At 40.3% G+C, this 10,090-nt stretch overlaps 1 protein-coding gene across 1 annotated transcript; it reads right to left on the bottom strand.

The window, feature by feature from the left end:
- Positions 1–509: 509 nt before the first annotated feature.
- si:ch1073-83n3.2 lies at positions 510–5,664 on the bottom strand. The gene is made up of 5 exons (XM_044354563.1): positions 5,601–5,664; positions 3,485–3,743; positions 3,083–3,116; positions 2,645–2,831; positions 510–1,500 (listed from the first exon to the last, which is right to left on the bottom strand). Exons 1-5 carry the CDS (start codon positions 5,653–5,655, stop codon positions 1,145–1,147), a joined length of 891 nt encoding a protein of 296 aa, XP_044210498.1. The 5' UTR covers positions 5,656–5,664; the 3' UTR covers positions 510–1,144.
- Positions 5,665–10,090: the final 4,426 nt, after the last annotated feature.

A 10,090-nucleotide genomic window follows, 5' to 3' on the forward strand; every position in this document is an offset into this window, starting at 1 on the left:
CTTTGAGAAAAGTCAAGGTTAAAGGTTTGTAGTATTCATTATCATACCACCTTGAACCCCTGTGAATAATCTTAATTAATAGCCAAACTATTAACTTGCAAAGGCTTCTGAAAGATGCTTTTTTTTGTCCAGCTGTGGCAGGTTTCCAAACAGGAGTAATTCTAGTCAGTCATGGACGCAGATGATCTTTTCTGGGTTGTTTTTTTTTTTTTTTTTACAATAAACAGCCACAGCAGAGCTTAGATCAGCCCTACCAAAATCACTGTCATAGAAAACGCTCTTTACACTTTGTCTTACTGTTATCTCCTCCAGTTACTGCTTCCTGTCTCCTCATATAACCCACTGTGGCGCAAAAACTTCAAATCCAGATCACGAGCTGCAACTGCAAGAGATCATTTTTGATGTGAGACAAAATCTCAGATAAGCACACAAAGCCATTCAAGCTCTGCATATCCCCCTCTTGTGCAAATCTGCTCTATCATCCCTCCTCTCCAAACCTCGGCCTACTGTCTGCACTGTCGCTCCGTACCAGCCAACAAACAGCAGATTGATGCAAGAGAGAGAGAGAGAGAGACGTATGGTCATGGTGAAAGGATTTATTCAGAGCTCGCCTTTGGACTGCATATCATGTAAGATACTGGTATGAGTAGATGGTGGGTAAAGGGTTAATTTCTGAAAGCAAGGAAAAAAATCAAGCACCAATGAAATGGAGAGAATGAGGAGAAAATATTTACAGTGATCACATTTTTAAAAAAATTATAAAATAAACACAGCGATGAGACATACAGTGGAGAAACAATATTATCATTCTGAGACTAAAATTTCCTCAAAAATGTCTGTGTGGCTGACTGGAATCGTTATACTGCTCACCCAGTTAACCTCAAGCCGTCCTGTGGCATGGAAAGAGTGATACAACACAGACAGACAGTGTTCAGAGGAGTCAAGATCATGAATGATTTACCTGAAGAGCATGGGCATAAAGCCAGGAAGAACATCTTCATTAATTTATAAATCAGACGAATAGATAACCCAATGAGTGATTAATTAATAACAATGCCCTTATATTATAAAGGGATACCAACACAGGGATTTCTGATGAGATTAAAAGGTCTTTCAAACAGTTTCTCGCTCTTTCTGGCCACGACTAAAAAGCAAATCCTCCACAGTCAAATGCATCAAAGTCGGAGTCCCCTTCAAAGTCAAAGCTGTTGAAGTGCGGGGAGTCGACGTCCTGGCTGCAGGCGTGAAAGGAGCTTCCTGCAGGAAGCTCGGATAAGCCTCCTGCGCCGTGGGCAAGCTCCGGGGCTCTGCCGGCAAGGGGAGAGGAAGGGGAGCAGGAGTTGATGTAACCTATAGCAGAAGAAGCGGCTGCCCCTCCCATCAACAGGCACACTGCCCTCACCGCCCGGGCATCACTGCTGTTGCCATGGCGAAGACAATCTGACACACGATGAGGGGGGGCCATGGAAACGCTCCGCAGAGGCCGTCGTGGTCCACTGGCTGTAGAAGAGTTATAAAAGAATATCAACAATATTCAAAAATACACTAAAGTGTTTTTATCAAATACACCAAATTGGGGGAAAGTTGGTTAGTAGTCAAATTAACTTTTTAATGTGTAGTTTGGGTTTTGGAGATTCTTACTCTTTTTTTCCAGTCAGTCATTACTCTGGCTTTAACCAGAAAAGTCTTCCAGGGTTCCTGGATGTGTGTAGGTCAAGTAGTAGGTCAAGTTTATATGATGTGACTGTATAAACAGTATATCAGCTATATGTATCAGGTAACCCATCAACAATTAATGAGCCAATTTCAATCCTTTGTTCATTCCTTTGAAGCTCAATTGAGAAATATTTTGACAATAACACCGAATCAAATTACTTATGAATCACTAACTCTACAGTTCTTTGCAGCTTTTAGCCTCTTTTTGTTCATTGTTTGGGTCGTCCAGCTGCTAGCTGCTAGTGTACACTATCTGTCCACTATGAAACGAAAGAAAGGTAAACTAAAAAGGAGTGGTTGGTGAAGAATGAAAGCATTTTTTAAGAGATTTATTACAGGAGTTGGTCTGCCAAAACAGATCTAAAACACAAGTGGATACTGGACTAAACATTTATCAAGTGGAAACAATATGGTATGACTCCAGTGGGATACTCATGCTGACATGTGTCTGCTGGATGTATACTTAAGAGAAGATGATGTCTCGACCACACTTGTTGAATAAAGTTGAGTGTGGAGTGGAGTGGAGTTCAGATGTCTCAATAACCCAGCATACAGAGGACAATCTAAAAGTAGCCCTTACATTTCTTGTAGCGATTAATTTTAGATTGTGTGAGCCATTACAGAATATAGAAATGCTGTAAGTTGTACACAACAATCAGATGAACAGATGCATGAACTTGCACCAAGCTGTCGAGTGATCTACTTTAGCAAATCGCACATCTGCATGTGTCAGTTTTTAGTCTTCCAGAGAAACTTCAGTTGTATTGAAAGTTTTTTTCATGTCTTATGAAAGCAGTGAAGACGTTTTCTTAGTTCACTTGCGTTTTTTTCTGAAGTTGCAGTGCATTGAGCTCTCTCAGCCAGCAGACAACATTAACTTGTGAGATATTACATATGTCAAATAACTACAAATGGCCTGATAGCTGACCTTGACTATGGCCTACGTCTCTGAAGGAGCCTCCCCGTTCAGTGACTCGAGACAAAGGAGGGGTGCCCTCGCTGACCCTGGGCGACCCGGGGTCTTTATCACTGGAGGAGTCGGGCAGGGGGTCTCTGTCGGTGATGCAAGGAGTGATGCTGCGCTGTCTCTGAAGGGTCAGAGGTGACATGACACCCTAGAAAATGACACAAATACATAATTATCACAGAGATAAACTGGGTAGCCTCACATATATATTAATATATTATATTGTATGTTTTTAGATATATAGCCTGTGTGTTCTCAGATATTATTAGGAAGTAATACATAGAGATACTTTGACACACAAAACTATAAATGAGAAGTGAGATATTGAGATGAAGAAACAAAAACAGGGTTGAATGACACAACAACGTGACCAGACTGCACTCAAAACCGCTGACTCACCTCTCTCACTTTCCTGATTAACTTCTGCCACAGACTGTGAAAGGTAAATATGACAAGTCATGATATTTGAACCAGATCCAGGCTTGCAGATTATCACATCAACAATCAAGTGTATTTGTCCCAGTCTGGTAAACATCTGCATGATAGTAACTGGGACAAAGGAGACCTAAATTCCAGCATGTCATTATGTGCAACATCTGATAATGAGTGGGGTAAAGGACATTTGAAATCCAATGTGTATGTGTGTGTGTGTGTGTGTGTGAAGGGGAAAACTTCCCTACTATCACCTACTTACTATCTGAGAAAGCTGAGAGAGCAGCAAAATTGGCCACAAAATCTGTATAAGCCTCCCACAACCAAAGATAAAACACTTAACAATACGCTTATTTGAGAGGGACCCACTTGCAGTCATCAGGGTTGTCTGTCAGCAGCAGCAGAAATTTGTTCTGTGGCAGGATGAGGGCGAAGCAGCAGTCCCTCCTGCCCCCTGGAGGCAACTTAGGCAGGTCAAGGATCTCTCGTCCCTCTGCGATCGACTCACAGTTGGTTTGTAGTGCTATCACCTGGTCCGGAGGAGACTCTGCATCCCGGCACACCAGTAGGCTTCCCTCCATCGTCAGCACGAGGTACTTCTCCTTCCACTGCTTAAACATGAAGCCCCCTGCAGCAAAAAAAACCCACAGTATCACAGAGGGAGCCATGTGGGGTTAGTCCATTTATACTCTTTTGATTTAAGATGATGTTGCAGTTATCTTGAGAACCACTGTCTGCAATCTTTCAGCATAGAGAAGAGTCTGTGCTTGTTTTTCCTTTTACCATTTTCTGCTGTTCTTTTGTTTGTTTGTTTTTAAGCAAGAAATAAAACTCCCATGTAAATGAAATTCTCCTGAGCTATATTGTCCATCACAGTCAACACAAACTTCATCTCAGAGTAATTCATCACTGAGTGACTAGGAAAATACAAACAACACAACAACAACAATAACCTCAAAAAAATAAAATGCCTCGGAGCAAAATGATCATGGATAATGTTGCTTTATATATGTATTTGTTAAATTGAACCCCTCTCGTTAGAGTCCTATTTATCAGGGCAGCATTTGATTTCAAGTTAGGGCTGTTCCAAACCTGTATATAAAATAATACACAATTACAAAAAAAAGAAAATGGGAAAAAAAAATGCAACAGCATGTGGCCTGAAATTCCAAATAACTGGAGAAATCTCAGCACTGAGAGCAGCATCAAAAGTGTGAATGTTGTTACATGTAAATGATTATAAAGTGAACCTTTAGCTGAAACAAAAGCAAAAGCGTCTGTTTTTGGAACACAGATTTCAGGACAGGACACACAGCGTTGGATAGTAAGTGTCCCAGACAGCCGTCCATTCTGTAATAACGATAATCGATGGCGAGCACATGTTGATGGACAGGTAAGATCTGCTCTATTTCTCCATACAGAGGATTAAAGATGAACAGGTGGATTTTGCAAAAGAGAGAGAGAGAGAGAGAGAAAGAGAGAGGTATAGGAGTTTAGATTTGATGGTATAGATTTGATATTATAAAGCGTTATTATTAAGGTATTTTACTATTATTAGTCCCACACAGTCAAGAGAGGAAAGAATAACATTCTGAACCGCTGACATTACTAGTAAATAGTATCCTCTTCCTCAGTCCACCGAGCCACCATGACGCCACTATTAAATGACATCCAGGGAGATATAAAACAGATGTAATATAAGCAAAAAGACATGAAACACTGGCTCCTGAATCATGACTTGGCTCTGAAAATGAATATCTCATCATTCTTTAAAAACACATCTGGGAGTGATGATATCAGACAGAACGGCTCTCAGACTGAAATCATTCATCGTTGGAGTGCTGATCTGAGACAATACTCCTCTTCAGTAACTGTTGAGTCAACAGCCCTGTGAGCCCTTGCGGTTCTCAGAAGGATAAATGGCATAATTAAAGATGTATTACACTATTATGTTTAATTCGGTAATATTACATTATCACAAGCACAAGTTCACCACTCAGTACAATAAGTCTATTTTCTTCTTTCCGCTAAAGCACTGAGGTCATTCATAAAGTATAGTGATTTGTTTTATTTTGGATTTCCTTTTTCCTCTTTAATGATAAGTACTGTAGCTGATTTAAGATCAAAACTCTTCACATAGACCAAATTCGTGACATAAACTCTGATCATCCACTGTCTGCTTACCAGATTGTGAACAAGGCCCACAGTATAAAACCCACAAACAACACCACAGCAGATAACTTGACTAACTCGGTTGTCAGGTAGAAGCTGCAGCCAAACAGCAAAAACATTTAAAATTCCATCAGTAACATCACGCAACACAGATTTAATCCAAAAAAAAAAAGTGCCTAGTGCACTGAATAACAATGACCTCAGATATCTAGAATGAGCACAAACATGAAACAACAAACAGATAGGATCTATCACCCGTTGCATGACGACAGAGAACAACGGCACATGGGTGAAGGACTCAAAGCGGGCCTACCATATTTCCTCAGGAAGCCTCGGTGAACGCCTGCTGTGCTCATGCCTGCGGTCATCAAAGCAAAGCAGGGAAGGCAATGCGAGGCAGGGCATTTGATGCTGAAAAATAGGGTAAGAGAGGGAGAGAGATAGAGAGAGAGAGAGAGAGAGAGAGAGAGTAATCCCCACTATTTAGGCCTCCCTGTTGTGAGTGGAATTGGAGCCGATGCCCGCTTATGCACACATAAACATCATATGAGCGTAAGAGGCCCAAATAATCATAGCAGCGATGGATAAATCCCACCAGAAATATCCAATGATTTTCATCGCGGCCATCACCAGATGTCATGTCGGACTTTCCCATTTCTCCTCTCGCAGGAAAAACATGTACAGATTTAAGCTTCTATTTGCAGTCCTACGCTCAACATATGGCTGATTCATAATAGCTTATCATTAAACTGCCATCAAACCTGTTTCCTAGTGTGTCTCCGAGCACTTGGATGGCCTCCGAAACCAGGGGCTTGGATCTCTCCTGCTCAGGCAGATTAAAACAGAGAGATTATTATTCTTGCACATCTGGAAGCCTGTTGTTGCAGCGCCGTGGATAGGCCCAACCAAGATTTTAATCTGTGCAGATCTGTGGGATGTGTGCCCTCTTCTGAGCGACAACCTCCAAGATATTAACTGTTTTTTCAATGTCATATATCCAAGTGGGATTAAACGCGACTCATTGTGTCAGCCTGTGCTCACTTATCACAGTTAGAATAACATTATGTAACAGGAGGGATCAAGAGGGGACAACGCTGTCATTACCGCAACCGCCTGGGCCACATATTCACGGATAAATGGGTTGTAAGACGGTGAAACACACAGTTTATTTAGCACAGTGAGGAAATTAAGTACATAGCAAGAGAATACATTTAGCATTTACTCAACAGATATAAAAGACAAATAAATGTACGGCATTCAGAGAGGTCAGAGGTCACATTCACCTACAGTAGAAGGTGCAGCTAAAATCAGTTCAATGATTTGTTCAAGGACCCTTCAGCAGGCCTGACAGTTGAACAAATGTCTCTACAGTAAGACAGCGGTCCTCTTTAAAGGAAGAAGGTTGAGAAGAAGCTGAGTGAAAAAAAACGTATTGACACTTTTATTAAGGAGAATTTATCTCTACTTAGTAATTCTAATTACATTTTCTCTTCTCAATCCCCTCTTCTCATGTTGCAGTGTAGAGATTTCTGAGAGTAAATCTTCCAAACTGTGTGTTCAGGGGACAAAACTCATTGAACCTAATATGTGCTTATCCGGGGGTCTTTGGTTCTGAAACAAACTGGGAATTGACTGAGTCCCCGTGGAGTCGAGAGGAGTTTAACACATGCAGATTGAATGCGTTCACACACATGTGGCAACTAAAAATAAACGCTCTTGAGAACTTAGATTGTTTGTCTGGTTTTTATGCAAACAACAACTGAAAGGAAGGATTGACAGGGCACCCAAAAATCATCACATAAAACAAACATAACTGAAATACACACAAAGGTCTGTATAAACCCACAAACTTTCCAAACACAAAAACACACACAAAAAAAACCCACTAATAAACATGCAGATTTTTTAAAAAAAATCAAAATCCTGAAAAAAAAAAGTCTGAAATGTCCTTCGTGACATCACTAATGTGTCAAAACGTTTGTTTTAAAGCCTGTTTCTTTTTTCAGTGACTCTGGAAGTCTATTGACAGTGATAACCAGCTGTGTTTATGACTAATCAGAAACAGAGCTACTTATTAAAAACCAAATGACGAAGGAGAACCAAGCCATCTTCCCTACGGTGACTGTTAATTTTCCGTCTGACAGATCAAGTGTATTTTTTCTGAACGGTATACACTTTTAAAATAAAGCAGATGTTAAAAATCTAAAGTCATATTCTAGTTGGGGTTCAGATCATCGGGCATCTGCTCTGCGGTTGATGTTATAAACCTTTTTGGAACATCCGACCCTGAGAAAAATTTCTCGCTCGATTTGATTCTCACATCTCATCAACAGACACTACTTAACTCTTGACTCTTCATTTGCCAGATTAGACTGTTGAATCTCATTAAAGAATTATGCACCTTATGCACATTCAGCCATTTTGGGGGAATCTGGGTGCACTCTGCAGGTACCTTGTTGCACGGGATGTTTAATGTATTGACGAAAGGGCCTATACAGAAATTACTAAAGTGCTTCCATGTACAGCAATGTTATATTTCTGATGTTTATGAGACATTTTCATATTGTGTTTAATACTTTCATACAGCTCACACTGTGGTAGCTCACAGGACTTCTGTATATCTGAATAAATGCTGAAAAAGTCAAGTTTCTGACAGTATTAAAACATACATAATACACTTTGCATATATATTATTTAGAATAATATAAAAAATGTCAATAGAAGTACAGGTACCAAAACACACTTATGGTTAAAAGTATCCTCAAAATTTGGTAGCCAAAAGTACTAATAAACATGTAATATTCTTTATATACTTATATATGTATGTAGTTATTTATTGGTGCTTGGTCTCACGTGCAGCATGCAGGCTTTGCATTTTTCACCAACAGGGGGCAGAAGAGCCTCTGTAAACTTCAGGCAGTCTTGTCACGTGTCATGACAGTCCTTGTGATGTATCAACAGGTTGGGGAGAGCAGTTTGTCTTTAGCTGCATCCAGTTTGCAGTCAGAAGAAGAAGAAGAAGAAGAGGTGAGTTCATTATTACCGCCCCCGGGTGGTGCCGTAGCTGGGAGAGCAACAGTAAGGTGTTTCCCATGTCTCGCAGCCAGTAGGGACCGTCCTTAGAGACCAGCAAGTTGTTTTGTTCACCAAGCAGAACACAATAACACAATAACTGGTGTCCATATGACTTATTTTGCTGTTGAGTTGGTTTTATAACTGGAAGCATGTGCTTTCAACTCTCTTAATCCACTTTAGCTTCACCTAAAAATCCCTTAGTCTTAAAAGTCCTGGTGTTTGGTGAATCAGGTTTTATTGATTTTGGTGTGGCTTAAACCTAAACACAGCCTCGGATCTGATGCCCATCCCCCTCAAAACCCAAACATTCACTCCTTCCAGGCCCATCCAGCCCCAAAAACTTTGTGTTTTTGAGTAGAACACCCCTCTTTCTTGTACAGGACCCCCTCGGTGACCCTCTTCCCTCCCTCCTTGCCTCTCTCTCTGTGCCTCTATCTGGGAGCAGTGAGAGCACCATTGCTCAAGCTCCTATTGAAAAGGGAGCGTATACAATGGGGTCTTTCTCAGTCGCTCTCTGTCTCCATTAAAGACCCTGGGAACACAACACTGTCCACAGGGCCATTCTTAAAGGGCCAGTGAGACCCAGGTCCTCGCAACCTGAGTTCCAGTACCTCCCATCATTTTCATGGGAAAAGAAAAAACATATATATATACATACATAACAAATCAATTACTCACGAATGCTATGTGAACTCTGCACCAGCATCACCTCCGTCCAAACATACACAATCACAAGACATCACAGTCTACGACAGCACAGTACGAGCCGCTCTACTGCTCCCCAGCGTCTGATGGGAATCAGGGACAGCGGCACTTATTTAGACTACAGTTGATGATGCTTCAGTCTGTTTTGGCTGAAATGGCAAGTTCAAACAAATACCTAGACATACTGATGACATAATGTGGAGTAGCAATAAATACAAACAGTAATAGCCTGAATTACTATTATTACCTTTTTTTGGATTCTTTCTCTTTTCCATGGCCTCCATCCAGGTTGTCATTGTAAATAAAACATTGATATGCCTACATAAAGGTTATAGAAGCATTTTAAACAGTTACAGCAGTAAAATTCAGATTGTAAAGGGACTTCACATATTAAATTTACATGCCACCGTTAAAATTCATTGGGAAGCTTTTGGTTTATTACCCCAAGTCCTAAGAAGTTGAGGAGCAATTTGATTTTACTTATTTCAACTTTTTTCAGTTAAACTGATGTGTTTTGACTCAGGGGATGATGATAACTTCAATGTCCAATAAATAGAAAAGCAGAATAAAAATCATGTAAAACCTTTATTTAAGTACCAAGACATCGTGAAATAATACAGCAGCAATTATAAAAGACAGTTAACATCACAAGCACAATTAAAAAAACAAAACAGATTAAATCAGATCACATGCACAGATAAAAACAGATAATATTACAACCTATTCTAATGTAAGGATTCATGTACTATTAACCGAGTAAACAGGGCAGGTAAAGCTATTGTTTCTGCTCTTTAATACACATATTCAAAAAGCTTTTCAGCTCACTGTCTCATTTGTTTACATGGAAACAGACTAATTCATATCCTGCCTGGACAGATAATTGTCCATCATGTCGTTGATCCACACATGGTCAGTTCATAGTTGACACATATACTTTGTTTCAAGCGGGAAACGGGTGATTTACTCGACTATTTACAACCTCTGGGGATCCGTGTGTAATTAAAAAGCGAATGGGTGATTGTG

This window comes from Thunnus albacares, chromosome 6 (genome assembly GCF_914725855.1).
Source record: "Thunnus albacares chromosome 6, fThuAlb1.1, whole genome shotgun sequence".
Taxonomy (NCBI): Eukaryota; Metazoa; Chordata; class Actinopteri; order Scombriformes; family Scombridae; genus Thunnus; species Thunnus albacares.